Genomic DNA, 27,945 nt, shown 5'->3' on the forward strand with positions numbered 1-27,945 from the left:
ACAGTAGTACCAGTTATAAATCGGCACAAGCACTAGGGTATCGCAGAAGCACATGCTAACTATTGGGACAACGTATCAACACTATGACCGATCCTCTTTCGAAATACGACTCCGGCGTCGCTGAACACCCCGAGCTTCAGCGCTCTCGCGGCCTGTTCCTGCACCACTTTCCTCTCCCGGCCGTGCGTGCCTTGTACCATGAACAGTTGGACTATCATCGTCGGTGTCACTGGTATATGGTTGCTTTGTCTCTTCCTCAGAATCCTCTTCCTTCTTGGTCCTGCTCAGCGGTTGTTTCTCTTGGGAGTCGGAGGATGACTCCAATGCAGACAGATCGGTTGTCTCGTCATCAGGCTCCTCCTTGATCGGGGTCTTCCCACGGTCTTCCCGCTTGATTGCAAGGCGATCGTCTGTCTTAGAGCTCCAGATCGAGGCCAGGACAACCCATGTAAAACTTGTAGAAGCCATAGAGACACTCCAAAAAGCGAAACTGAAGACCAAAAACGACAGGATCCTCCAGTTGTACATGACCCATCTGCGCTATTTTAGCCAAATCCCCATGAACAACATAGAAATGCTGAAGTCACTTACCGTAAGCCCCTAAACCGCGCCCTGAACTCAACTCTCGCTGAGTAAACCTGCATCTGCTGTTGACTGTCGACTTCCAGTCGTAGACTCGTCGGAAGATTGCGCCACCCCCTCGGGAACTCAATCTTCTCCAGCATCGGCACCACCAGAGTTTCCGCTTCCCGGTGCCAGCCCAGCACATACAGCGGCAGGAGCGATATCTTGCTGGCCGTGTCCACCATGGGCGATGTATACGTAAGGATAGTCGGGCGGCGCGAGTGCGTGATGCGGTCCGCCGAGATGTTTCGACTGATCCCCGGGGCCGTCGACGGCCGAGAAAAGAGAGACAGATCCAGCATGAAGTTTCCGGCTGCAAGGTTGGGGGGTGTCCGTGGGAGTTCGAGTTTCACGGTGACATCGTATGCTTGCTGAGACACCAGCTCTGGGCCCAGAGAAGCGGTTCCCCAGGGATGGCCATCACTATCAAAAACGTCGATTGAGTTGTCAGCCTGTAGACCTTTATGTGTCGTGGGAACACTGCAAAGAACCTTACCCGAACTGCAAATGCACATCACGCGATAGCCCAATCTGTGGAATAAAAGTATAGTAGAATATCAAATATGCGATGCCCGAGACAAAGAACATGCACACAGCTGTAATCACAAATAACAGGGTGCCCAGATATGCTTTCTGTGCTGGTTTCGAAACGAGGGCGCGGACGGGTGTTAGCAGGGCGTCCTGGATGGAGGCCATGACAGCAGTCAGCTTGTGATAGAACAAGCGAAAGAAACACGAGCAACATTACCATAAATCCGAGGGAAAAGCCATTGCTGTCATCCAATTCATCATCTGTCGCGTATTCGAGTTCGGACATATCGGCGACCCTGCTTAATAGGTGTTTTGAACACGGTCAATCGACCACCAACGAGCGATGCGGCTTGAAGAGAGCTCCGACAATTTGCGGCGACGTCACCGAGGCTTTCTTTCCCCCGCGACACCTGATAATTACAACAATCTGTATGCGAGCTACTTTTACGGGAAGAATATAATCGACTCTTATCCTATGCAAATGCAATCCCATTGACCGTCCCTTTTTTAAAGAAAAAAAGAAAAGAAAAGAAAAAAAAGAACAAAAAAACGTATCGTTACAAAGTACTGCAATTGCAGCGTATAACTAACAGAACCATCCAACAAGAAAGAAGGGAACAGGAAGCAAAAGCAAAGCAACTGGTTCCATATGGCTGTATGCTGCGCTGACATCTCGTAGAATGCATAATTCTCCCAGAAACCCAACCGTAGACAAAAAAAAAAAAAGAGAATGGAAACGCGAAGACAGCACTAGAAAGAGGACAGAATGAAAATAATAAAAGACCTTCGGAAAAGATACACCCCAGGAAAGCACCGAATTTCTACACGTCGTAAGCGGCATTGGCAATACACCATGAGAGAAAGTCATCCCGCGGAATGCAAGACATCGAGGCATGATCAGATACTTCATATTAAATAGGAGATGGTGGTGGAGGAGAGGTAGGGGGAGAGGAGACAATTTCGTCAAGCGCCTCAGGGCATTGCCCGAGGGCTTTGCTGTTGAATATGTTGAAGGAGAGCATCGAAAAGACGACCGATCTGAGAAAAGAAAAGAAAAAGATCATTAGCAGGTTGCGTCAAAATGCAATTGGCGTGGACAAATAACATACCTCAGGCGCAGCCTGGATGAAGGGAAGGCGGAAGAAAGTGTAGCTTCGGTTTTGGAGAAGCTCCTGAAGGGTGATGATCAGACCCCAAGGATGAGGACGGTGGACAATCAGCCGCTCCAGCAGCACCCGGATAATCTGTTGGCGGATGTCCGACTCGCCCTGCTCCGAATTATCCACGCCAAAGAGACGGAGAATGGCGAAGCTGAAAAAGTAGGTATGGCTGTTGGGGTACCGTAGCTGATTCGCCATCGCACTCAACAGGTAATAACGCGCCTCGGGTCGTAGGATCTTCGCGAGCCTCTCCAGAAGGGCCGAATGGGGGGAGTTGTCAAACGCAGCACGAGTGTTGTTGTTGTTACCCTTGGATCCGCTGGTAGTAACAGCCCCCTGGCCGATGTAAAGAACCAGTGCGTTCACCAGGACAATGTTCACATTGATGGGGGTGTAGAAAAGCCCGGTTTCCTGGTTCAAAGGGGTGTAGATGGCATCACAGATCTTCTGAATCGAAGCTTCGGACGCATTGCTGCTCTGGAGCGAGCTGTCCACAATACTCTTGATGTTGACACGCTGCAAAGGAGCGGCAATATCACCGGCAATCTGAGGAGCTTCCCGCATCTCTTCCAGTCGCTCAACCTTCAAACCTTCCCGGAACGGATCTGGAAGCTTGTGGAACGATGACGGATACGCACTGAGAACCAGATTTCGCAGCTGTGCGCAATGGGAAGGAATTACATTGCAGAACTGGAAATGGTTCTCTGCCACGAATTCAGGAAAGTCGTGATGCAGAATCAGTAGAATGCGAAGCACCCCTTTGTAGAGATCCTTGGCTACGTAAGAGATGTTTGCTGGTTTCAGCTGCTCGCCGATGTAGGAAAGGAGGGCTTGCATAATCTCGCAGTAGGGTCCCCAGCCCGCCCTTTCTGGCTTGTTCAGCATACCAGACATGAAGAATCTGTGAGATACCAGAGAGAGCCATCCGTAGACGAAGGCAGGGCAGTACTTGGGCTGCATAGACAGGAACTTGTTCGCAAGAGCAAACATCATTTCCTGGTGCTGGTCGCTTTGTTGGAGTCCGTTAGACGAGTACTCACAAAGGATGCTCGAGAACAACCTGAAGAAGACGCGCTGGTTAAATGCTTCGCCTCTAATCACTTGATGATGATTTAAGACCAGCACGAGGAGGGACAGAATGGAATTGAAGTAAACCGATTTGCTGGTCTTGGCCGCGCCAGCGCTCTCCCCCTGGAATTTGACCAGCAGAATAACCAATTTAGCAAGGGCATCGATATAGAGGAACGCCTCATCCAGACTGCCGTTGGGATTTTGGGATTCGTGCTCAAACATAGCGACGGAGATATCAATGCTCAGGCGGAAAAACAGAGCCGAATCTTCCTGATTATCCATGACTTGTCGCTGGTGCAGGTCCTTGAGGAATGAATAATACGTCCGGTCGACAGCACCGGGGGCCTTGTAGATACCGATCCATTCGCTGAAGATGTATTCCATCTGGTCCCGTTTTGATCTTGCCTTGTCACTGAGAAGAGGATTGACCACCTCGGGGATTCCGGATTCGCGGAGTTTGCGGATGATTTCATTCGCAGGCGCAAGATTTGTGTCTTCTGCAAGCCACTGGCTCATGGCTTCGAGGCTTCCTGAAAAATCGGATCTCAATGCCGATGGCTCCTCATTGAAGAGAACCCGATCCATCAGACTGCCGAGCACCTCAAGGGAGCTCGTGTTCTTTTGATAGATGAGTCTGGTGAGAATCATGTCGACGCGGCGAATATCAAGAAGTCCAGCGTCGATAAGTGCCACTGTAACCGGTACGTTGAAGATATGCTCGTCATCCACATCCGACAATACTACCCATGTGTATCGCGCCACTAGAGACGACATATCGCAGAGCTTCGCAAGCAAATGCACAAGTACTTCGATCTCCAGGGTACCTGGTGTCTGAGAATACAGCATTGTGCAAATCTTGAGAGACGTCAATCGTGCCAACTCTTCACCGCTCGCAGAGGCAAGTATAGTGCGCAGTGCTTGGTTGTACTCTTGTAATACTGAGCTGTCTCTACCAAGATCTTTAACGCGCTCCTCCTCCGCGTTCCGGGCCGCTTGCTGCAGATCCGAAACAATACTGTCCACTTTGTCCCTGGGGGTTGTCGCTTCCAGGAAACCGTTCAACTGTGGCTGAGCGCCAGCAAGACCGGACTGTTGCAAGCGAGTGTCTTGCTGCGCCTGTGGGGTTCTGTGAGGTACAGCAGGCTGTTCTGCAGGTGTAGACAGATTGGGGATCTGGGCGTACGAGTCCTGGAGAACATCGGCGAGCTGTCGACCGGAATCAGCCGAAACAGCCTGAACATGTGCCGCTGCCGGTCCTCGTGACTGGCGAGCAAACTCTTCATAAATGGCCAATTGCTCTTTGTTCAAGCCACCCGGGGCTTGGCGGTAAGGCTCGGGGATGAATAGCCCCCAGCGATTCATCGACGGATCGATGAAGGGTTCATTGGGCCGAGCAGCGCGGTGTCGCCGGCGGGCTTCTAGTTGTGGTTCAATGACCTTTTCGATCTCAGGAAGGGACTTCTCTTCTGCTGCCTTCTCAACTATTCCACAGGCAGCATCGAGGTTATCATTAACACACATCAGGATCAGACCCTCGGGCATCGGTTGCTCAGAGTACTCCTGCTGTATCATGCGGATGTAATTTGTCATGCTGACTTTCAGGGGCTCCTTGCAAGTCACGAGAGCTAAGCTGCCAGCAAGTTGTCTTACCATTATTCCGGCCGCATGTCGCACCTTCTCTTCATCGGGCTCCATGGCAAAGTCCTTCGATACCAGTTGGACGGTGGAGATAGAGGCGATCGTCACAGAGCGCTCTACCACGGGAGTGATGATCTCCGCAATAGCACGCTCCACAGCAGTGTGAACAATCTGTCTAAGAACGTTGGGGTCAACCATGCTGCTTGCTGATGAGGGCAGGACAAGAATCTTGTCCAGGCTTGGAAGGGTCGACAAGATAGCAGCAGGCGACAGTCTTTCGGTCCGCATGCCCTGGTTGATGCTGGTAAGAGCCATGTCTTCGAATGCTTCAAGCCCTTCAGGGATATTAGCCGTCGACAGAGCATCCTCAATATGAGCCGAGCGATCCCGGATGACAAGCGAAGGTTCGATTGTCTTATGATCCAGATCAAGGTCTTTGCAGAGAACTTCGATTTCAAACTTGAGATTTAACTTCAACTCAGCGAAATGGTAAAGCTCCAGCAATAAAGCAAGGATATCCATTAACCATGGGTTCGGTGGCTTGAAAACGGTGGATTTTGTCGCCTGAACTAGCACCTTGCAAGTGAATGGAATCACGATGGTCAAACGCTGACTATCGTAGCCCTCCAATAGAAGGCCTCTGAAGTAGACATCTTTGTGTTTGATAGGCTTGTCCTTGGCTATGGTCAGCGAACCCAGCCATGAGCCGAGATTCTTCAAGTGACCGCGATCTGTCGATGAGTTGAGAGTAGCCTCAGAGTTGAGCAGCTTGCCAACGCTGGCATATGTTTCTCTGAGAACTTCTGCCCAAAGAATTTTGTCATTGATGCGATCAAGCAGATCGAGGTAAAGTTGCTGAAAGTTGGGCTGCAGCTTGGCACGCTCTTCCACCAAGTATGAAGCAAACCATTGATGATGTTGATCTCGAAGAACATCCGTGAGGTCTTGCAGCTTCTCCTCAATGTTTTGCTCCGAGACGTTGTTCAATACGAAAAGGATCTTGTCTTGAACTTCTTCATCTGGATCATGGTAGAGATCGGGTCGAAGAGGAGGGTCGACATGAATGGAGAGGAATGTGCGAGTCAGTCCATCTGCGACAGTCTCATCGGGGGTACCGTTGGTCAACGAAGCGCCAGAAACATTCTCAAGCCGGCCACCCTCCGCTTCTCTCACTTGACCTCCCTGCTCACGGAGTACTTCTTCAGCCTTCTGGAAGATAGGCGTGCCCTGCAAACTTGGGATTTGGAGTAGAAGGTGACAAAAGCCAGCCCATTCTGGAAGGCGGTCGATCAACTGTTCAATCGCCTCTACGCCGAACTTGTACATAGGGTCGTGTACGTCGTGTTCTCGTACTGCCTCCAAAATCATGCCCAGACCGACTTTGAGCGTGATACCATCAACAAGTCGGAAGTTGATGATACCACCGAACATAACGGCCGTTTTCGTCAACGCTTCCAATGGATATTCGTGGTAGCAATGGTACTCGTCAATAAGTCCGTGGACCATGCACGCGAAGAGATCTTGTTCGGCAGGCTCGCGCGAAGTCTTATATCGTCTCATCAATTCCAATATCTCCCGCAGAGATAGTTCTTCATGGTACATCTTGCCGAAGAGCTCCTGCATTTGCTTATCAATGGCTTCGGGTAGAGCGTTTCCGTTTGCACCATTGGCGTCAATGATATCGTCAAACCCTTCTCCGTAATTGATCAGCCTGGGATATGTCTGAATACAAATACGTTGAACGGGCGTAAGGTTTTCACGATCTCCGACATATTCCTCCAGGACTGACAACAATGTGAAGACGGTCTTGACCGACAAGCTGACCATCTGAGGGGCAGGCTGTTCTTTCCTCTGGACGTGCAACTCATCCTCGGCTTTGATCCGCAGGTATTTAGACAACAAGCTGCCCATGTCCATCAGTCCCTTCTGAGCCGCGTTGCGAACCCATTGCTCCAAATCAAAAGGACCTTTCCGATGGGCATAACAGGCCAGATCCATCGCAAGACCGTTTGTATAACCAAGCAGGTAGTCCAGCCAGTTGAATTCGACGGCATGTTCATAGATAGCAGCGGTCGAGGTCGGATCCTGAGTGAATGTAGTAAAGAGCTGCTCGGCTACCCATTGGCGGTCCTGGCGCCATGCTCCCTGAAGGGCCAGCTGATATCCCTCCTCTTGTTTCAGTATGAATACAACGAGGGTCCGAAGCACGAAGCTTTGCTGAACACTTGTCCAAGGCTGGGGAAGGGCCAGGGCTGAGCATAGAAAGACAGGAAGATCGTGCTGGACAATAGCTTTGATGAGCATCTGACTTTCAGCGGCCGCCCATGCAGCCTGAGAGAACAGAGCAATATCGAATATGGCTCTCATCGCATCCAGAGATCGAAGCGGTGATTTCGCTGCGCGTTCACCTTGAAGGCGTACAATCTCCGGTCCTTCGGCAAAGAAATCCGCCGGAAAGGTGGCACGAAGACTGGCAATTTGAGAGACATCGGTTCGAGAAACGACGAAGGCTGTTAGGAAAGACAATTGAGTATCGCGATGCTCCCAATCGCCGCCCCAGAGCTTTTGTACGTCCAAGGTGGAATCATCCGCAGCCGCCACCAAGAGGAGTGAATATAACTTGGCAAATTGCTTGGAATCCAGCCGCAGACCTTCCCGGTCGAAGCTTCGGAAGATGAGGGACCAATTGATCTGCTTGTCACCGTAGTGCGATTTGACAGCCCGAAAGAAGGTTTCCAGCGAGAACTCCTGCCTGTACTGAGAGAGCACTAGGAAAAGGAAAGCACTGGCAATTTGTTCTTCACCCCAGCCATCGGATCCAGCCGAGTTAATCGCTTCAGTCACGGCATCGACGCTCGAGGTCGCTTTCGGCCCCTTTGAGTGAAGCTGGCGGACAAGAGTATTTCTTGGATTCAGGAAATTGAACATTTGTAACGAAGAGGCGACTTCGAATGGCATCTCTACGCCCAACTTTTGATAACGCAGGTTAGCCGCATACACCAGCTTGGCTTTCACATCGTCGCTGAAGTTGCGCGGGGGATATAGGATAAAGCGCTCGATGGTCATCCCAATGAAGGAGTTCTTGAAATCCTTAGTTGCTTCGGATGGAGTCGCCAAACTTTGAAGGAAGGGTATTATCGAATTCGAGAGAATCGCATCAGCTATCGAACATGGCGCTTGTTAGATACTCGACATCAAACCTGACCCATCAAGGGGCTAATACTAACCTTTCGCACGCAGATCCGACTTGTTGGCGGTTTTGAAGGCCAGGGCAAGTGATACTTTGGCAACAGGATCCAGCTTAAAATGGTCCAAAAATGTAGAAAGATCAAAATCCCGGAAGATATCGCCCTCGGATGTATCGACCGTCTCTGCGATCTTCTGGGCTTGTTCGATGTCTTGGGTCACTTTCTGCATTTCTTGAATGAGCAAAGGATAGTTTCCGGCATTTTCAACAGACTTATTGACGCCTGGGAAGATTTGAGGGGCGTTCCCTGTCAGGAGACGCCGAAAATATTTGGAGAAGACCTCCATCCCGTTCGATTCAACAAGCTTCAGAAAGATTAGACATGCCAGGATCCAGAGAATTCAAACAGAAGTACGGTTGATGATCTTACCTTGTGGATCTGAGCGGCTTTGGTCTCCCACTTCTCGCGACCTTCTTTCTCTGTAATGGAGTCTAGGAGGAGGAAGACTTGAGCAATTGATATCTTAGTCAACGAGGACTGGCTGGCGTGAGCTGCAACACCAGAAACCGCCGAGCCCGGTTTATCAGAGGGAAATCCCGTAGGCGAATTCACGGTTGTACCGGACAGTAGCGGAGAGAAGGTGGCGCCTCTGGAAGAACCCGTCCCACCACCGCCTCCCCCGAAGCCTCCACCACCCGCGACAGAGCCTGCTGCGGAAGCCAGATGTGACGATGGAGTGTGAGCCCTAGCTTTAGGGGACGAAAGTGACTGCCCGGGTTGCTGATGCTGTTGCGAGCCAGATTGGAAGGCGGCAAAAGGCGACGGTGTCGAGGCGGGCGAGGGTACGCTCCGGCCACCAGAGAAGCCCCTTGCGGAACTCAGAACGGCAGAGAAGGAGGAAGTTAATGGGGATGAAGTCGAGCCCGCTGGACCAGGACTAGTGGACTGAGCTGGTCCTCGGGAAGTGGCAGACAGGATCGACGATGACGATGAAAGGTTGTTCGTCGCAAGCGGAGTCAACCCACGGCGAATGCTGGATTGGGACGCGGAGGGACCCCAAACAGATTGCGGTGTCCTTCCCGGCCGATTCGAAGAGGATTTATCGGTGCCAGAAGCAATCGATGATTGGGAGGAAGGGGGAGGGGGAGGGAAGGTCATCTAGGAGACGCGATCATTTGATCTGTTTAAGGCGGACGACAAATTTTATTCGTGACAGTGAACAGGATTATAAAAATCGAGTATATGAATATCACCAGTAGAACTTTGCAAAAAGAAAGAGATCTTGCGGATGAGAAAAAGAGCAAGAGGGTGTGAATGGAAAAGGTGTTGCTTCGTGGCACAGGATGAAGTTCCAATGGAGAGTTGGTGACGGGCAGAGAAAGCGAGGTTGAGTGGACCAGGTTAGGTTGAGGTGCCTGAGGTATCTACACTAGCTTGGCCCCAAAGAGGCTGAAGCTCTTGTCTGTCTAGGGCTTAAAGTTGGGGCGAGCAACATGATCTAAAGAGGTGTTTAGACTTGTGTGCTACGTTTTGAAATACTTACGGCTACTGCTAGTATTTGCCCTTATAGGTCCTCACATTTGAGACAGATGGACTGCAATTCAAGTCGCATATTGAGGTCGGTCTTCATGTCCAACTGCGCACACCCCACAGAGAATGTGCCTCTATGCCGGGCACGTGACCGATGTGGTTCTCGTTCCAGTAATGCTGATGTAACTTCTGAGTCAGCAGAATGACCCGATAAGGAGATCCATACGACCACGTGACGTTTCGAGTTCAGGTGGGACGGACAGAGCAGATCCAAAGAGTCTCCTTCTTGAGACAGGTTCCCCAATCTCAGGGGAAGAGCGGCTCTATCAGATCGAGGAAAAAGTTATTGCCTCAAAGTGCCCACTACTGGGAACACCATCCACGTCACCATTCTGCCTTACTCGGCCTTTCCTCAGCTTGTGGAATAGGCGGTCTCCGCCAACCCACCAACGTTAACGTTCATCATGTCCTCCTGGGTAACCCGACTTCTGGGTACACGTCTTATTAAATGATCTCAGAACACACTTGCGTTGGAAAAGAGATCCTATGATGATAAGGGAAGTGAATGAAGGGGTATCATGTTCCAAGGGACCTGTGTTGCTGGAATATCAACTTGGATATCGCGTAGTGTGGCAGAAGGTAGTTCCTCTGCTGAGTTGTACTCCGTCGTTCGTACTTTAGTTAGAGTTAAAGCGCATAATATCACTTGTAATAACACCAATCATGATTGAAAGCCGTTTAGCAATGCATAGGTATCGCCCCCTTGTTATGCACTTCCAAGACTCAACTGAAGCCATTGTGGTTGGGCTGCATGAGCCGCCGGTTGCCCCGAGAGACGTGGAGGAGTAAACACGGCGACCTCCAGCACCATTCATCATTCTGGACAACTCCTACAGAGTACACTATCTAGACTACAGATCAGCTCAACCGTGCTGTTCTGCTAAAGATCTGATCCGACGTTCCTTGGGTTCGTGTTCTTGATTGTTTGTTGTTCTTTTCACCTGGGATTTTCTTCTGGCATTAGTTTCCTATCGAGTTGGTGCTTTATCTACAGGAAGTGTTCATACCTTTATCTCTTGCAGTGTGATATCCACCTTTACCACTCTTATTTTCCACTCCCATCCCTTCTTGGACTATTTATTCGTATGTGCAGAGGCTGGCCCTGCCTCGATTAAATCAACGGACTATTGTCTGTCAAAATGCCGGGAACAGTTGCAGAGCCGCCCTCGGTGTCGCTATCCTGTATGATCCTTATCGGAGATTGGGCGTTGATCAAAGTGCGACAGGCTGACCACTGTGTTAACAGTTGCCAATAATTTCTGGGGCAGAGATGATGCCGGGGTTGGGCCTATGCTGGATCGGATGCATGGCTCCAAGGTGACTTGCGATGAACTCAAGACGTTCTATAATAGTGCGTTGCCAACAGGTTCCGTTAGATCTAATATTGCGGAGCGATATCTAATGAGGTCATAGTTCGCGCTGCTATTGAAGATGAATACTCACGAAAGCTCATGGCGCTATGTCGGAAGCCACTGGGCACACATGAGACGGGCTCGCTTCGGTCGTCTTTCGATGTCGTCCGTGGAGAAACAGAGTCCATAGCCAAATCTCACGCAGCTATTGCCTCGCAGATCAAAAGAGAATTGGAAGAGCCGTTGGTTGCCTTTGCAGGCGGATCCAAAGAAAGAAGAAAAATCGTACAAGTTGGCATCGAGCGAATCCTCAAGACCAAGATACAACAGACTCAGACGGTGAACAAGGTAGGGCAATACTGGTTCCACTGAACAGCATGACTAGGGAGATAATTTGTACTTACGGTGGTGACAGACTCGAGACCGATACGAACAAGATTGTCTCAGAATTAAGGGTTACCTTGCACAAGGGCACATGGTAATGGGGCAGGAGGAACGCAAGAACAAAGCAAAACTTGAGAAGACGCAGATCCAGCTTGCCACAAGCAGCAGCGAATACGAGGCCGCTGTCAAAGTTCTTGAAGAGACAACAGGTCGTTGGAATAAGGAGTGGAAAGCAGCTTGCGACGTGCGTTTCCCCCATCGAAACTCGGCACTAGACAACAAAACTGACGATTTACTAGAAATTTCAAGACCTGGAAGAGGAGAGAATTGACTTCACAAAAAGCAGTCTCTGGACCTACGCTAACATTGCATCGACTGTGTGTGTTAGTGACGATGCTGTATGTTTCTGGTTCCAGGGAGTGATGTGAGCCGAGCTGACCCGATTTGTAGTCTTGTGAAAAGATCCGTCTCTCGCTTGAGAACTGTGAAGTCGAGAAAGATATCATTTTCTTCATCAAAGATAGAGGAACAGGGCAAGACATCCCAGATGCGCCTAAGTTCGTCAACTTTGCCCGGGGTGATGTGAACGACACGAGCTCGGAGCTGTCTGAGGAAGACGGTTTCTCTGTTGCCCAGTTTCAACGTACCATCAATCCGGCGTTCCGAAGCTCTTCTCCGCAGCCGTCAACCTACGAATCTCACCATGATCCACAGCCTGACCCGCCAGCAGACACCGGCCACGAAAGCCCGGCGACACCTTCCAGTAGGGAAGCTACGGTCACTCCACAACAGCCAACACAACCTCCTGCTCCTTTGGACCTTCGCCGTGGAGGCTACCTCCCGCCCAACTATGACCCGAATCAGCATGGAGAGATTGGCACTGTCCCACACAATGCCTACCCAACAGATGGAATGACAATGTTTTGCCGCGCTGGACCACCTTCTGAGCGCAGTTCAGGGAGCAACAGTATCTATAGGCCATCTAGCCGGGACTCGCAAAGTGAGGTCTCCAATCCAACCTCAGTGTCGAGCCAGGAGCCTTCTAGTGCCAGACAATCCCCAACAAAGCCCGCACCTACCAATGGTGTTGCGCTCCCAGGACTTGGAGGGGACAAGCAGATCCAGAAGAGGAAAAGCGCGTTCTTCAGTAACAGTCCCTTTCGGCGGAAAAGTCGACATGATAAGGACCGTAATTCTGGACCTTCTCATCCACCGGCCCGTACCACGTGGGAACCTCCTTCAAAACAGATGACACCAGTCAAGGCACCTCAGTCCCAGCCTCCGCCAGCCGCAGCTCCTCCACTCACAGCTCCTCCAGCAGCAGCCCCTCTTCCAGCAGCAGCCCCTCTTCCAGTAGCAGCCCCTCCAGTAGCAGCTCTTCCAGCGGCTGCTTCGAGCAATAGCCGGCCAAGTGGAAGCCCGGAACCCGTGGATCCTAGGGCAAACTTCCAACTCAACGTGGGAAATAACGTGTTTGATGTTGCCTCTCCAGACAAGAACTCGCTCAAGAAAGCAGCCCAGGCGGCCAAGTCGGGACAACAGGAGCTAGACCCAATTGCACGCGCCCTCGCTGATTTGAAAGGCGCTGGAAAGCAATCAGCTACTAGGGTCTCTGCCGATAGATATCATGGAATCGCTACGCCGGTGCCATCGGCCCCTCCTTCCAACTACAGCAGTGCATCTGTGGCCACTCCTCCTCCTGCTTACAATGTTACCTCCGTGAAGAGACTCGATGCGCCGCAGCCCGCATTTACCTCTGCACAGATGCAGAAGACTACCCAGAAATACACGGGTAAGACTCATAGTATGCTCCGGGGTAGCGGGAACACCCCAAGTTTGGCGACTCGAAACAGCGCACCAGCCCAGGAAGTTCCACGTGCAAAATCGCCCATCCCCAGACGCAGTGCCAGTCCCCAAGTGGCGAGTCCGATGCCTCAAAGGGTCAGCCCGCAACCGATCAACCCTCCGGTTGTCAGCCCTCAGCCCATCATTCCACAGCCAGTTAGTCCTCAGGTCGTGCCTCGTGTTGATACGCGCATGAGCCACCGCAGTCGAGGAGCAAGCCCGAGCCCGAGCACTTATCAAGCAAGCAGTATACGGAGTCGCTACAGCCGATCACCAACGGTCTCAACTCCTCCTCAGAGACCAGTGGATGCAGCACCATCTGTACACGACTTTTCCCGGCGGAGCTCCCCGAACCCGGCACCACGGGCCGTGTCGCCTCAGCCGCAGTTTAGACAGCAAGTTCGACCTTCTAGCGCCGGAGGTATGGAGCTGCAGCTTTCGAACAATGGTAGCGACATATATGGCAGTAGCTTCGACAGCTACGCCTCTCGAGGCAGGGACACCGGCCGGCCTATGTCATATTATGGCGATGGGGCAAGCCAAACTGGCAGATCCAGAAGCAGGACTGTGGCTGTTGCTGATCCTGGTAGGCAATTTAGCCGCGATGGGCGTCCAATACTTCACTTTGGTAAGTTATACAATATTAACGTCCAAGCCGTCGTGCTTTGATCCCGCACTACCGAACATTTAAGCTAACTTTCTGAAATTCTTTAGCTCGCGCTTTGTATAGCTACACTGCCGCCATACCCGAAGAACTGGGCTTTGGCAAAGGAGACGTCCTGTCTGTGATCCGACTTCAGGATGATGGCTGGTGGGAAGCCGAGCTGACCACCGCTCGAAGCCGAACAGGTTTGGTGCCGAGCAACTACCTCCAGATTATTTGAGCAACCCATTTCACGAGCAACCACGATCTTTGACCCCTTGATGCTTGGCTATATGCTTTTCTAATGATGTAGATACCAATATTCTGCGCTTCAATGGTTTCTGTTGTCCTTCTATTCTCTACCTTGCGAAAGTACCTGCCATCTTCTAAGCTTTTTCAAATGATCATCCTTACCCCTTTCTCGCAACTTGGCTCAACTGAAGCGATGATCCCCCATCTTAATTGCATCATACTGTTTCGATTCCTGCGATTCCTCCACTGTGTCCTTTTTCCTGAGATATTTTGCATTGTGTGTGTTACGACCCCCCAAGTACATGCTTGACCGGGTTACGAGTCTGATAATATGGATCCCTTTCTGCCTGATTTCCTATTACAACCAGTTCCAGGGCCTGTAATGTTGCCCCTGTTCTTCTAAACCACCATCCTGTAGTGCCTGACTCTGTCCCGATGCTCCATGCCTGATAATGTGCTAGGACAGATCCGACAAAGCAAACGAAGAAGGGGCAATGCTTTGGAGCCCTAGACCGGATGAACTCGCAGACATGCATGCCCCAACCCCATATCCCCGACTCGATACAATGCCATTTGCACCACATCATGAAAGAGAAAAAAAAAAACCAAGCCCTCAATCAAGCAAATTCCAGTCCCAGCTGAACGTCATCATCCACCTCAATCCACCCTCCCACACCCAGGAACCATACACACAAACCCCATCGCCGACTCCAACTCCCGCACAACAGCCCGCCGGCAATACGGCTCCGTGCATGCATGGAACCCGCCATGGATGGTAATCAGGCCCGCAGCCACGGCATCCAGGAGGCGTTGGCTGATGGGGTTGGCGAGCAGACTGGGGTTGGTGAAGGGTCTGAGATCTGGTTCGGATTCGAGAATAGCTTTTGCGGTGTGGCAGGAGATGAGGACGTGGTCGTTTCGGTGGCCGCAGCTGTTTGTTACGCGGTGGACTTGGCACATGCTTTTCTTTTTCTTTTTTTTTTCTGGATGAGGTGGAGGACGTTAGGAAGGGTGTTGTCGGTGATGGGGGACTTGGTTGGGACGTATGACGAGTTCAGGCTCGATTGGAGGGTAAGAGGGCTTCTCTTGGTGGAGAATCGGCTCTTTTCCTGGTCTGAGCATGTGTATAATGCTGAGCTGGAGAAGCTGCTTGAGGCATGAGATGATATGATGTAGTAGGGATGGATAGACTCGGGGAAAGGGGAGGGATATTGATGAAAGACTGTTGAAGAAGGCGTGCCATCTGAGGTTCGCATGGTGTGTGGGATTGAGGAGGTGAATCTGCGATGAGATATTCGCACGAAGGCGCATGCCATACCAGAGAACAATTCAAAACTTCCGTGATTGATCCATTATCCCGAGAAAGCGTGTGTGTGCTTTTTCGATTGACCATCCCCGGAAACCGAGAATAAAGAAATGAGATTACATGGAATAGCATCTGTATAGTACAGTCACAATATCAGCAAGGGTGTGTTAACCCAGGATCATTACATGCTTGCAACGGCCAAAGAATATTGAAGATGGCCGCTAACACATAGCGGCAGTACAAAGGAAGAAGACAAAGCAGAGCAGTAACTAGCCAGAGAAAACACTGTACAAGAAGCTTTCACTCTCGCCTGGCATTCTAGACACCTCAACATCAAGAGACACGGGCTCGCAAAGGGGTATTACAACAGATATGCAAGACCCCTGGAACAATTCACTTATTCATCGTCGACGAAGGAGTTGGCAAGGCGTCCAATGATTGGGACCTCGAAGTGTTCGAGGGTGTCGACTTCGTTGTGGTCAGTCGCACTTCTAATGAGGAGTGTAGTAGCAGCACTCACCATCCCGATAGGCACGCATGCTTAGGAACGCAATTAAGCCAATATCACAGATAAACAGAAGCCATGAGAGAAAGCTCGACCATGAAAGAATCAGGTGAAGAATCTGATAAGGGTCAGCACCGGCATGGTACCAACAGCATGCGGAGGGACTTACAAAGATGACCGCGAAGAGCATACTCGACTGCCACGCATGGAATCTGTTTCGAATAAGCCGATGCACAAATCTGAATCTTATTGTTTGCAAAACATACCGCACATAGTCGCTCTTATGCTCCACCAACAGGAGAAACACTCCACCCGCCGGAGGAAGAAGCAGATATGCCAGCATAGCTTCAACGTCCATACGGATCGGAAGGCTTGTCTCAAAAGCCCCTAGGTTCCATCGTCCGGTTTCAACATCCGGCCCATATCCACGGCTCCCTTGTCCGCTTGTATGGCTCTGTTCTGCGCCTGTGAAGTGGCTCGGGGATGGAAGAGCACCTGATTGCGCACCGTGGATCGGGGGAGACCCGCGCGGGGACCTCAGAATTGGGGATTTGATACGGTTTGCTTCAGGTAACGTAGGCGAAAAGGCTCGCTCGACCTCAGGAGACTCATCCTGATAAGGGGCGAAATTCATTATGCCTGTTGAAGCGTGAATGAGCGCGTTGTGAAGCACAATTGCAGAGAGCTCCAGCTTATCGGCCTGTCTGGATGATTGCTGTTTACTTATCGCGGGCCGAGTCGATGTCTTGGCGCCTCAGGCAGAAACTCTACGAAGTACCATTATTTACGGCTCTTCTCCGATCACGAACAATGCATCGAAGATGTTTCCGGTCCTTGTTCGACCAAGATCAAAAGATAGAGAAATCGGTTAGCTTGGGTATCATATTCTGTCATAAATTTTTACTCATTTGAAATAGTATGGTACATGAAACAGTTCACATCGTCAATCATGCGCTCTAAACTCTTCCGCGACCACGTGTCGTGCCTGGCCCTCTTGCAATTCCACTGACAGGTCTTCGCGTAGATGTGGTTGTGGATGTGCCCCCTCTGGTTGCCGCGGTCCTGGCCGCGCTTGAACTTGAGTAAGATACACTTGGTGTTCTTCCCAAACCGGTGCTTCGGACGACCCTGCCTCGAGTGGTTGTCCCGCGAGTCGTTCGCGAGCCTGTCGCCAACGCTCGCTTCTTCTCTTCCTCCTCGGCCTTACGGGCTGCTGCTTCTCTTTGTTGCTGCAACTCTCGTTCGCGTCTTTCTGCCGCTTGTTGGCGCACCAGCTCTTCGTTTTCCATATCCGCCACGTCCTGTAGCGCTCCTTGCCAGTTGGGATTGAGAATCAGTCGCTGATTGTGTTCTGTTTGTGACAAAATACGCGTCCAAGTGTTGAGTAATGTCGAGGCGGAATCAACGGTGCGCGCAACGGTCTATCCAGGTGTATCGTTAGCACCGATCTGGACCCAGTGACCAAAAAGTTCGGTTGACATACATCCATGTTCCCTTTCGCACGATCCAAACTCCCCAAGAGTCCCTCAATCACCTGGTTGATATTCCGCACTGTTTGTAGTTCGTGCCGCAACGCAGCGTCGCGGGCTTCCTGTCGGTCGAAGAGCGTCTGTCCATGGTGGGAGGGGCGAGGTTCAGGTGTAGTGTGCTGGTCGCTCGCAGTCTTGTGATAGGTTGTTTTCTTGCTGCGTTGTCGTGAAGGAGAGTCCCAGAGATCCGCTGTGTCTTCATCGGACAGCTGGAGTCTCTCCATTTCTTCCGCCGTACTGCGGGCAGCCATGGCGTGGAAGGTCGGTCTATCACCAGGTAGACTGCAGAAATCGCGTCTGGAGGAGATGTGAACGCGTCGAGAACAATCGTGGGTTGAGAAAAGAGAGATCTGTTGGTGGTGGGTTATGTCTGGCGGACACAAACACAGGAGATGATAATCTCTCAGGCAATGGTGTGTGTTTATAGTGTCTAGACTGTGGGAATCAATATATCGACCAGGATTGAAAATAGCCCCAACTCCAAGCCCCCTCTAGTCTACTTTGTTAGTCTGAAACTGAATAGTAATACTCCGTAATAATAATAATAATAATGAGGATCAAATATCCATGACTATGAGTGGTGGTGGGGCATCCAAGTGGTTCAGTTCAGCCTTAGGAATTATTATTCTTATTATTAGCGGTGGCTGGTTCGACGTCAGGCAAGCAAAGCGACCGCATTCCTCTCCCCCTTCCATCTCTCTCGCCCTTGGTTGCTCCCATCCATCCTCCTTCTTATCACTGCTTTACTCTATCTCAATCCCAATCTCACCAATACCTTCATCCACTAATTCATTCGGGAGTTTTTTTTCGTTCATTAATACGCGTCAACTGCCCGAGTGAATTGTTGAATCGTCTTTAAGTGGTGCCTTTTCCGCTCCTTCGGTCGGGTTGTGCGTGTGTTCGTCGCGCGCGTTTTTCCTCCCTTTGTCTCTTCCGATCCGGCCCAGTGGCCATCGAGTCGCTATTCGATCCAAAAGAAACCCTCAACTTTTGGTTCTTGCGATACTCTACTGTCATTAAACCGAACTTCTGGTCATTGCCCAGTTTCGGGGATTATAGTTCGAAATCGTTTGCAGTCTTTACTGCAGGAACAAGTGCCTGTCATTTGACGTGTCTCACACAACACACAATGGCGTCGACACCACCACCACCGTCAGTTCTGCGAATTCCTCCGACTCCACGACATGGAGCGGGTTATGATTCATATGAGCCCTATTCTACAGGATATTCGACAAGATTAGCGAGTCAGCGAGCGTCAAGAGAGTCCCGCAGCACTCCTCCGCCTTCCAAGCCTAGTTTCAGGAGCGCAAAGAAGCAGAGCAACGATGAATTTGAGGCCCTTTCACCCCCGGGATCCATTTTTAGCTCTTCCCGGAAGAAGCCGTCAAGCAGCGGTGGATTGTTTGCTACGGCACATTCAAAAGACGACCCTTCAATATCAGATAATACCGATCCGTTCAGCACTGGAGAGCTGTCTCACGCCCAACAACGTCCTCTGAAAGCATACCGGCCCACGATGACCGACGGAATGCTTCCCACGCCCGCCAAAACTCCACGAAAGAAGGCCATTGGCGACGTCGCGGGCACTGCTCGCACCCTTTTCCCGACTACACGGCCTAAGAAAACCAAGAAACATACCGGTTACTCTCTGGATAGCTTCATTGACCATGCCGCCCAGCAATCTTCGCAGATCGAGATCTACACGGACTCTCGTGACCGGATCCCGGAGGTCGATGAGAGCGAAGGGAATCCTTTCTACAAGAACAGCGAGCCTGAAGTCCCAAGCCAAATGACTGCACGGGCGTCTAGAAGAAGCAAGAGGGAAGAGATGAAGCGGGATCAGGAAGTTGACGAGGCGATTAACCGCGAAGATGGCATGTTTTACGTATTGTAAGTGACACTCCTCGCTCGTTCGCCTATCGAGTTTGTTTCTAACATCTTTTACAGTCGAGGCAAGAAGATGTTCCGCAAGTTCACCGACGACGTCGAAAGCGATGGCGAAGATGAGAATGATCTGGGTCTGCTGGCAGCCCGCCCTGACCTTCTGGACTCATCTATCACCACAAATGTCCGCCCGTTGACTCGCTCGTCTATCAAGCCGCGGGTGCTCTTCCCAAGCGCCAACGATCGGGCTCCTACGGAGCATCATATGAGTGACGTCGACGAGGAAGCAGCAACGGATATCGACGATAACATGCTTCACAAAGATCTTGCAGACGACACTGATCATGCCACGGATACCGAAATGCCACAGCGGCCGGTAACTCCTCCACCCAAGTCCGAAGTCGCGACACCCCCATCGCCCGGCGCTACAATTCGTTCTCTACGCTCTCGAAGCAAAAGAGAGGGCACGGAACAATGCGAAACGGCTGCTGTATCGGACAGCAACACGAAGCGCGTCAGTCCATTTGCAGGCTGGCTGCGCAAGAAGCAGACCCCCGCTGTTGCCGGGTCCAAGGCGAAAAAGCGAGATGCAGATACTGCCGCAAGTCCCGGTGGTCCTGCGACAAAAAAGACAAGGGGAAACAAAGTCGCGCCTACATCGTGAGCTTCATCCATGGCAGAGCCATGCAATCATAACCTTATTTCGAATTCGGGCTTTTCTTTTCTTTTCCTATTCCACTTGGTGTTTTGTTCTTCATCACGGATATTCCTCTCTTGCTTTGACCTAGTGAATTTCGGGAGCCGGACTGGGAATTATGGAATTTGGTTGGCTATTATTCACTGGATGGAGGATTCGCAGGATGGAGTTCTTCTTCAGCTTCCTTTTTTTTCCCCCCCTTTCTCTTCATTATTTTTTCCCTTTCTTCGGGGACGTTTTGATAACCTTAAGTAGCCCAGACTAGATATCCCAATGAACTTTGAATCAGATTGTCAATCTCAATCTTCTCCTACGTAGAATATCTCCGTATTCATCTTGGTATCTTGCTCGTTAGGTCTTGACCTCATATCAACTACGCTGAAGATACGAACTTATACTCAAACAGAACGATGAATTCGTATGTTGCATGTCATGCAAAAGAATAAAAGAAGGGGAATACCCCGTAGTCCTGCTAAGAGGTTCCCTGAGAATAAATAGTCTGAGCTTCCAGAGCCGATGGAAATGAAGGGAAAGTTAAGGAAAAGACAAGACAAAAAAGAACGGGAGAGGTCAGCCGTGCAAATCAGGAACGCATTAGACATCGTCGAATCGAGTACTGCGTCAAAGAAAAATACAAGAATATCAGCCGTAGCTATCCAACCCTGGACGATTGGTCGTAAGGACTGGTTATGGATAATATGAGTAGTCCCACACCTTCAATCAACGATCCCCTGATGCGATGCAGACAGATATGAAAGGGAATGACTTTTGGCAAGCGAGGGGCAAGGGGTATCTAGTTCGTTTCCGTGGGTTTATGGGATGATGTCTAGTTCATCATCGTCGTCGTCGTCGTCATAAGTGTTGGCCGTGGCGTCGGATTTGCCGCCCAGGCTATCCCGACCAGCTTCCTTGATGCCCTTGGAAGTGATGAAGCGGGTTTTCTTGACGCCGCTGCCGTGCGGCCGGTCATAGGCGCGCTTCAGCGGGCTGAGCTTCACCGCATCTGCGCGTCTGAAGCCCATCAGCCCAAGACTATTGGCGGAGCGGGGTGTCGCGGACTCGAAGCTCGACTTCTCCTGGGAGGACGAGGGGGCGGTCTCGGGCCGGGAGGATGTGGCAGGCTTTGTCGACCGCGCACGTAGGTACTCTGCGCCCACGCCGCCAGCTCGGCCCGTCACCAGTTTCTGCGTGATTTCTCGTTCGCGCTGTTGCTCCACGAGGCGTCTTCGGAAGCGTTCCTCCTTGTTCTCGGCCCCGCGGCCCATCATGCCTGCGGCGATGAAAGGGTCGTCGGTGTCGGCGTCGATTAGGCCAGCGGCGGATTGTCCGGGGACTCGGGGATGAAATGAATGGGCGCCGCCGCCTCTGGACTTTGGCGCGGGCGCGATGTAGTATAGGGATTGGGATTGGAAGTCATATTGAGCGCCGACCGGCTTTAGCCCGGTTCTATTTCCTCCCTTCTTTCCCTGATCACCAAAAAATCCCGTGCGCGGGCCTGAACGACCACCGGGTCCGAACATGCCTGTCCCGTTATTGACTCCCATTCGTTGCGATTGCGTGCGGCGGACTTGCACGTCGATATGGAAGTCACAGAATTCAGTCTTACGGCCATCCACCCACGATTGACAGGTCTTGCCATCCTTCCTCACGGCCTTGCAGAAACCGATGTCCTGAGCATACCCAACCTCGAGGATTTTATCATCAGATGACGACAAGGAAAGGCTAAATCTGCCAGTGTCCGTCTTGTTTTTGGGCGGTGGCATGATCGTGGGGTTCAGGATGGCAATCAGAATGCCTTCGGACAGTCTGTAGTAGCGAGGGAAGGCCGTGTCAAAGAGAAACAGGTCAACCGTCCACTTGAGATCCGTGAGAGTGATAGCCATGTATCTACTGCTGTTGTTCAATCCGTCGTCAAAGGGATCAACTTCTTTTCCGGAAACATTTTTGGAACCCTTAACTTGCTTCGGCTCGGACTTTGAGGCAACAATGCCAAAGACAATGTAGTCCCCGTCAATGTCCTCGGGAAGCTCAAAATCAGGCGCCCTCACTGTTCGCAACAGATCGGGAATGCGAAGGACTTTTTTATCGGAGAGGGTTCTAGTTAGGAATGAGTGCGGTAGTATCCGGTTCGATAAATGTAGCGAGGAGTAAGGCTCGAATTTGGTCGAGTCGGGCGCCCTCTCTGCAGCATCTTCTTGGGATCCATGATCGAGCTCTGAAAATGAGTTTGGCAGAGATGAAGAGGGCACTGGATGAGACTCGGACTTAGTGGGCCGTCTATGGAGGTGTGACCGTGATCCTTCCGTCTCTCCATCTCTACGCACAGTAGAAGCGGTTTGACTTCGTTTCAAGGATGGCTTAAGATCATGAAAGGATCGCATCACGTCATCTCGGCTGAAACTCTGGGTTTGGCGGCTTCTAACTGGCGACTTTGGAGGAGAGTTCGTCCTTGCTTCAGCCGCCGCCGCCTTGAACGCCTCCATCTCTGTCTGATCGACGTGGAACGCCGAGCTTCGATTGACCTGGAGCCTGTGCTCTCGCTCCCTGCGAGATCTATCGGCCAATCGACTGTCGGCGATTCGCTCACTGAATGTCTTGCCCCGTTTCGCACCATCCTCCGCAGCCAGCGTTCGAGCATGCGATGCGAAGATATCACCAGGATGAGACATGGCAGCCTCACGACCGCCGTTCATACTCGTTGGTCGCGCGACCACGCGCGAGCTCGGCGGACGCTTGAGCGACACATCGCTGCCTTTGAGACCCTTGTCAATACCCAAAAGATATCTCCGCGGGGATGCAGGATCGGCCTGGGGAGCCGCTCGTCTGACGGGTGACAGGGGCACCTGTACATCTTCAGGCTCGTATCTGCCGGTTGATGGAGGGGGACTTTTGAGTCTCGATGCATGTTCTTGTGTTCGCGAATAGCAGCTCACTGCTGAAGCAGGCCGGGACGACGTATCGTTGGATTCGAGGGTGTTTGACCGTCCGCGACTCTTCTGCAGTTGTTTCAATTTGAGCCGCGCCTCGATCGCAGCAAGTTTGAGTTGTAGTGTCTCCTCATCCTCATCCTCTTCATCGTCCAGCTCGTCCATCCCGTCACTGAGTATCCTGTTCGCGCGTAGGTTTGGTGTAGTTTTCGCCTGTCTCGGAGGCGATCCGAGAGTCTCCTGGCGACGCTGCATATCCTGATACTTCCTCCGACCGTTCGGAGAGGTCAGAAGCACCTCTCTAGGCGATTTTGGCGGCCACGAGATGTCGACCACTGCCACAAACATCCAGTCAGTCTGCTGCCGGGGAAGAGAAAACATGAGATGGAAAGACGGACTGCACTTACTGCTCATCGCAACAAGGGTTCCCCGCTGGTTCCAGATTTAAAACCACCAAAGAGCGCAAGATGACTGTGTCGCTAGGTATTCCTCACGTTCTCCGGTCGCAAAAAGGCATTGTTCCTTGAAATTCCACTACTTTACACTTGTGCACTTGGTCGGAGCTCAAGCAGGGATGCGGGGATGGAAATTCATGCGCCGACAGAAACAATGGCAGACAGTCTTATGGGAAACAACCAAAACAAAACAAAGAATTTTTTTGATTATAATTATGATTGTTATTATTCCGATCGTCTCCTCCTGTCATCAGCAAGGCACAGAATCGAGGAATCAATTGTTTCTTCCGCTCCTTCTCAGTAATACCTTAGTTACCAGTAGTAGGTACCCGACCTTACTTAAGGTGGTGGTTAGTAAGTCCCTGACTCTGCTGTGTAATTGGCTGGCTGTAGCAACCACCGCTGATTGGCCGAGGCGCGTGTCGCGTTGGAAATTCAACTGAGACGCGTTGAGACTTTTTGGCCGAGCAACTGGACTTGGACGCTGGTAAGGGACTCTACATCTATCCCTTCGAGACACTATACGCCGATCGAGCGTCTTGCATCCTCTTATCCATCCAAGGCAACACACCGATCAGCTCAGGATGCGAACGCGGTCTGCCGCTCCGAATGAGCAGCCCGCTGCGGAAGAGAACCTCAACGTACCGCCCGTCCCAATTAAGCCCAGCAAGACGTTTATCCTGCCATCCGCTGCGACCGAGGATGCCAGATTCCTTACCTTACCCAATCCGCGAACGGGGGAGGCTAATCGCTATTTCTTCTGCCCGAAATTGGGGGTGTACGAGTTCACCGTCGTAGGATCTTCGCCGCAGTGTCCGCGGAGTATCCTATTCACATCGACACCGCAGACGAGTCCATCTGACAGCGATAATGGCCCGTCGCAGCCACAGGGGACAATCTCCAAGGTCGCAGAGCTCTGTGTTGCGTCGCCAATGGATGTTCTGTTCTTCATGATCCCTTTGCTATGCCCATCCACATCCACCCAGACGAAACGGTTATTCCAGCCGCTCGACGACATCATCGATTCGCAGGACGAAATGCCAGAGCATCTACGCCGCCTTTTATACAACGACGATTTCCGCAGCGTCTTGCACTCGCGGGTCGAGTCGGTATGCGACTCAGTCGAAGCCGGCGACGAGAAAATGTTCCGCTTCAGCGAGGACAAGCTCCTCAAGGAACTGATCGCTAAAGCGGAACGCTTGGTGACCCAGGGTCTCCCAGCGAGCTTGGAGGAAAAGTTTGTGCGCCAGGCGCTGGCCATACCCATGATGACTGTCAAACGGGAGGAGTCCATCATCAATGGCACATCCACCTCTGCCAACGAGACCGAAGGAGAGTCCCAGGAGAAACAAGAAACGCAGTCGTCCACCACAGCATCTGTCTCCACGACAGTGTCAGTCTCCACAGCGTCGGGCGTCTCAACACCTGCAACGGAAATGTCTACAGAGCCAAGTCTGGAGGGTCCATCGGCCACGGATAATCTGGCGCATATACTCCGCATCTCAACGGCTCTCTCGTTCATCAAAGAGTCTTACATCTCCCCGTCGCTCAACTCCCGATTGGATGAGCTACTTGGCACGCCGGAGTCGCCCTTGGACTTCATACCGCTGCAAGAACACCTCAAGCATATCGCGGAGCTGCGGGCACAGGCGCTCGCATCCCGGTCGCTCGGAGACTTCACCCGCAAGCGAGGCCCCGATGACGACGACGCGGCAGAGTCCCGGGCGGAGAAGAAGCGTCGTAGGGAAGAGGAGGAGAAGAAGAAGAAGGCCGGGGAGTCGCGCGGGGTGAGAGACCTGAAGAAGGTGAACACGTCGGGGATGAAGAAGATGAGCGACTTTTTCTCCAAGGCTGCGGCTAAGAAGAAATCTTGAGGCGTTTCTTTTTGCAGTTTCGAGAAACGCCTGGTCAGCGATCCTGGCCGTAACGAGGTGCTCTCTCACATCGTTCAACAATACGACCATGCGGGCATGGTCCCAGAGGAGAGTAATTAGCCCCGTCGAATTGGAAAAACGCAAACAAAAGATATCTGGACCAATATACCAGAAGTCAATCCTTTAGTGAGCTCCTGATGCTGTCCAGGCTAGCCATGGCTCGGGCTCTGGCTGGAGTCCTCACGCTGAGGTCAATGTCGGTGGTCATCTGGTCGCTCTGAGCAAGCGATCCCTGAGATATCTCACGCTGCGTCAAGACGCAGGGTTCTCTTCTATAGTCAACAGATCTCGACCCCAATCGAATCATGTAAAGATTGGAATACATGTCATGAGCGCTTATGTACTATATACGCAAGAAAGACGGTCTCCCTTAGCGGGTATTTATCTCGCCTCGCCTTGAAACAATTACATCAATGCAAAACCCGCTTGATATCCGTTCATCTTTTTTTCCCTGTCATACAATCTCTCACAGTTGGACATTCGCAATAGCAGCCCCCGTAATCCTAAATGATAGGCCATGTTAGTCAAATGATCCGAAGGAGAGGAAACAAAAAAGGGAGTCAACAAAGAGCAGAGCATCAAAACACCAAAACATACATGAATGATCCGTTGGACGGCTTGCTGATAACCATCGCCTGCGCCAGCTTCTCCTCGGTGATATCGGGGAACTTCTTCAGGTAGTACTCCTCCTTCAGCGCCTTGGTAACCGCCTCGACCGTGGACTGCGGCAGCATGTGCACCGTACACCCACCCCATCCCGCCCCGGTCAGTCGGCTTCCCCAGGTTCCCGCGCGGCGCGCAATGGCACAGATCTCATCGACCTCGGGCGCACTGCAGTCGTAGTCGGTGCGGCACGACTCCTGGGACTCATTGAGCAGCTGGCCGAGGTAGCGGATGCGGCGGTCGTCGAGAGTGGTCGCCTTGGAGAGGCAGGCCTTGAAGTCGAGGACGCGGCGGGCCTCCTTGTAGCAGTGCAGGGCGCGCTGGCGGAGCAGGAAGCGCTCGGCCTGGACGGGGAACGCGGACAGGAACTTGTCCTCGAGCTCGGGGACGGTGAGGTCGAGCAGCTGGGCGATCTCGGTGCGCGTGTAGCCCTGCTCCTGGGTCAGGTGCTCCATGGTGGCCTGGATGACAGAGTCGATCTGGTATTCCAGGGGGTCGCCGAGGCGGCCTTCCTTGCCCATCAGCGCCTCGTGGAAGTTGCGCAGGCTGTAGCCGAGCGAGCTGTTGTCCTTGTGCAGGGTGATGCCGTGCTGCGCGGCCAGCACGACGGCGGCCAGGGTACACTCTGCGACGCGCAGGTTGTAGTGCCGGGGCGCTGTCTCGGCTTTGTTGGAGGTGACGAAGCTCTGGGCCATGAGGAAGGTGATTTCTTCGGATGCGTGGGGGATCGGGACATGCTGGACGTCGAAGTTGGGGTAGAACTGGGTGTAGAGAAGATATCCGCGGCGTGAGAAGATGGAAGCCGCTTGATCCATCCTAGAGTGACGGGGAAAAAAGTGTCAAATAGATGTACATCCTGCAACTGCCACGGGGGTTTATATTTAGACTTACCCTCCGGAATAGACACCGACCGCTCTCTCCGAGACAACAGCCAGATCAAGCAGGTCCTGCTTCGAGACGTCGTGGTTGTTCGCCTTCATGATCGCCAATGCGCTCGCGCACACAAATGCCGCACTGCTGGAGATACCCCCGCCGGGGGGCACATTACCGTCGACCAGAACCTCGATGCTCGCCGGGGTGAAAGAGCCATCCGAATTCTTCTGGCGCAGGAACTTGAGCGCGCCCACCAGCCCGGCCTTGAAATAGTTCACCCATTCGTGCTTTTTGGGGTCGATCTCGATATCGGTATCCCGAGGCACGGTGAACTCGCGGGAAGGGAACTTTTCGGCCGCAACGTTCGCGATTTTGACGACCGAGTCCCCACCAGCCGAGGGGATGACCTTAACTGCGATGATCACATCCACGCTGACCGCTGTCGGTAGGACGTCGTACAGGTTGTAATCGATGTGCTCTCCGATAATGTTGACACGGCCGGGGCTGCGAGCTACGAAATCTGGACGATGGCTGTACAGCTTGTTGAACCGAGAAACCAAGCCATTGAATCGTGTCTGATGCTCGGGAGCAACTGTGGTGGCAGAGGCATCGTCTGTGGCGTAGACCTCAGCGATGGATTCTGTCTGGGGAACCAGTTCCTGCGGGGAGGCCATGGCGGGGTATTTTAGGTATATGACCGTATGGGGCGATGTTGGGGGATGGAGAAAGGGAAGAGAATCGAAATGAGTATGTGCGTCTAACACACAAAAATATTCTAACTGAGAGAATGAAACCACCGAAGTCCCCCTAGTAGTCTTCCAACTATGTCATAAGAGAAAGGGGGGGGGGGTGGGGGGGAAGCTCCACGCCTTGGACCATGGACTATGGAGACTG

General features: G+C 52.0%; 9 protein-coding genes across 9 annotated transcripts, besides 2 other annotated features; 3 read left to right on the forward strand and 6 right to left on the reverse strand.

Annotated features, from left to right (window-relative positions):
* Positions 1 to 81: 81 nt before the first annotated feature.
* ACLA_038090 (seipin) lies at positions 82 to 1,320 on the reverse strand (the record flags this gene model as incomplete). The annotated part of the gene is made up of 4 exons (XM_001271024.1): positions 82 to 535; positions 592 to 1,047; positions 1,121 to 1,155; positions 1,219 to 1,320. The coding sequence occupies 4 exons, from the start codon at positions 1,318 to 1,320 to the stop codon at positions 82 to 84; spliced, it is 1,047 nt and encodes a 348-aa protein (XP_001271025.1).
* Positions 1,321 to 2,127: 807 nt separating this feature from the next.
* ACLA_038100 (CCR4-NOT core subunit CDC39) lies at positions 2,128 to 9,370 on the reverse strand (the record flags this gene model as incomplete). Its single annotated transcript, XM_001271025.1, has 4 exons — positions 2,128 to 2,193; positions 2,265 to 8,185; positions 8,252 to 8,576; positions 8,642 to 9,370. The coding sequence occupies 4 exons, from the start codon at positions 9,368 to 9,370 to the stop codon at positions 2,128 to 2,130; spliced, it is 7,041 nt and encodes a 2,346-aa protein (XP_001271026.1).
* Positions 9,371 to 10,941: 1,571 nt separating this feature from the next.
* On the forward strand, positions 10,942 to 14,267 carry ACLA_038110 (formin-binding protein HOF1; the record flags this gene model as incomplete). Its single annotated transcript, XM_001271026.1, has 7 exons — positions 10,942 to 10,984; positions 11,049 to 11,153; positions 11,216 to 11,502; positions 11,570 to 11,782; positions 11,838 to 11,936; positions 11,989 to 14,011; positions 14,098 to 14,267. The coding sequence occupies 7 exons, from the start codon at positions 10,942 to 10,944 to the stop codon at positions 14,265 to 14,267; spliced, it is 2,940 nt and encodes a 979-aa protein (XP_001271027.1).
* Positions 12,852 to 12,903: a microsatellite.
* Positions 12,852 to 12,922: a microsatellite.
* Positions 14,268 to 15,981: 1,714 nt separating the features above from the next.
* Positions 15,982 to 16,723, reverse strand: ACLA_038120 (uncharacterized protein; the record flags this gene model as incomplete). The annotated part of the gene is made up of 2 exons (XM_001271027.1): positions 15,982 to 16,075; positions 16,356 to 16,723. 2 exons carry the CDS (start codon positions 16,721 to 16,723, stop codon positions 15,982 to 15,984), a joined length of 462 nt encoding a protein of 153 aa, XP_001271028.1.
* A 322-nt stretch (positions 16,724 to 17,045) lies between these two features.
* ACLA_038130 (DASH complex subunit DUO1) lies at positions 17,046 to 17,869 on the reverse strand (the record flags this gene model as incomplete). Its single annotated transcript, XM_001271028.1, has 2 exons — positions 17,046 to 17,510; positions 17,573 to 17,869. 2 exons carry the CDS (start codon positions 17,867 to 17,869, stop codon positions 17,046 to 17,048), a joined length of 762 nt encoding a protein of 253 aa, XP_001271029.1.
* Positions 17,870 to 18,747: 878 nt separating this feature from the next.
* ACLA_038140 (uncharacterized protein) lies at positions 18,748 to 20,166 on the forward strand (the record flags this gene model as incomplete). Its single annotated transcript, XM_001271029.1, has 2 exons — positions 18,748 to 19,508; positions 19,566 to 20,166. The coding sequence occupies 2 exons, from the start codon at positions 18,748 to 18,750 to the stop codon at positions 20,164 to 20,166; spliced, it is 1,362 nt and encodes a 453-aa protein (XP_001271030.1).
* An 845-nt stretch (positions 20,167 to 21,011) lies between these two features.
* Positions 21,012 to 23,474, reverse strand: ACLA_038150 (Mcm10/DnaG-type zinc finger protein; the record flags this gene model as incomplete). The annotated part of the gene is made up of 1 exon (XM_001271030.1): positions 21,012 to 23,474. The coding sequence occupies one exon, from the start codon at positions 23,472 to 23,474 to the stop codon at positions 21,012 to 21,014; it is 2,463 nt and encodes an 820-aa protein (XP_001271031.1).
* A 691-nt stretch (positions 23,475 to 24,165) lies between these two features.
* Positions 24,166 to 25,455, forward strand: ACLA_038160 (uncharacterized protein; the record flags this gene model as incomplete). Its single annotated transcript, XM_001271031.1, has 1 exon — positions 24,166 to 25,455. One exon carries the CDS (start codon positions 24,166 to 24,168, stop codon positions 25,453 to 25,455), a length of 1,290 nt encoding a protein of 429 aa, XP_001271032.1.
* Positions 25,456 to 25,981: 526 nt separating this feature from the next.
* On the reverse strand, positions 25,982 to 27,725 carry ACLA_038170 (galactokinase galE; the record flags this gene model as incomplete). The annotated part of the gene is made up of 3 exons (XM_001271032.1): positions 25,982 to 26,018; positions 26,113 to 26,994; positions 27,070 to 27,725. The coding sequence occupies 3 exons, from the start codon at positions 27,723 to 27,725 to the stop codon at positions 25,982 to 25,984; spliced, it is 1,575 nt and encodes a 524-aa protein (XP_001271033.1).
* Between the last annotated feature and the right edge of the window lie 220 nt (positions 27,726 to 27,945).

This window comes from Aspergillus clavatus, genomic scaffold (assembly GCF_000002715.2).
Source record: "Aspergillus clavatus NRRL 1 1099423829802 genomic scaffold, whole genome shotgun sequence".
Lineage (NCBI taxonomy): Eukaryota > Fungi > Ascomycota > Eurotiomycetes > Eurotiales > Aspergillaceae > Aspergillus > Aspergillus clavatus.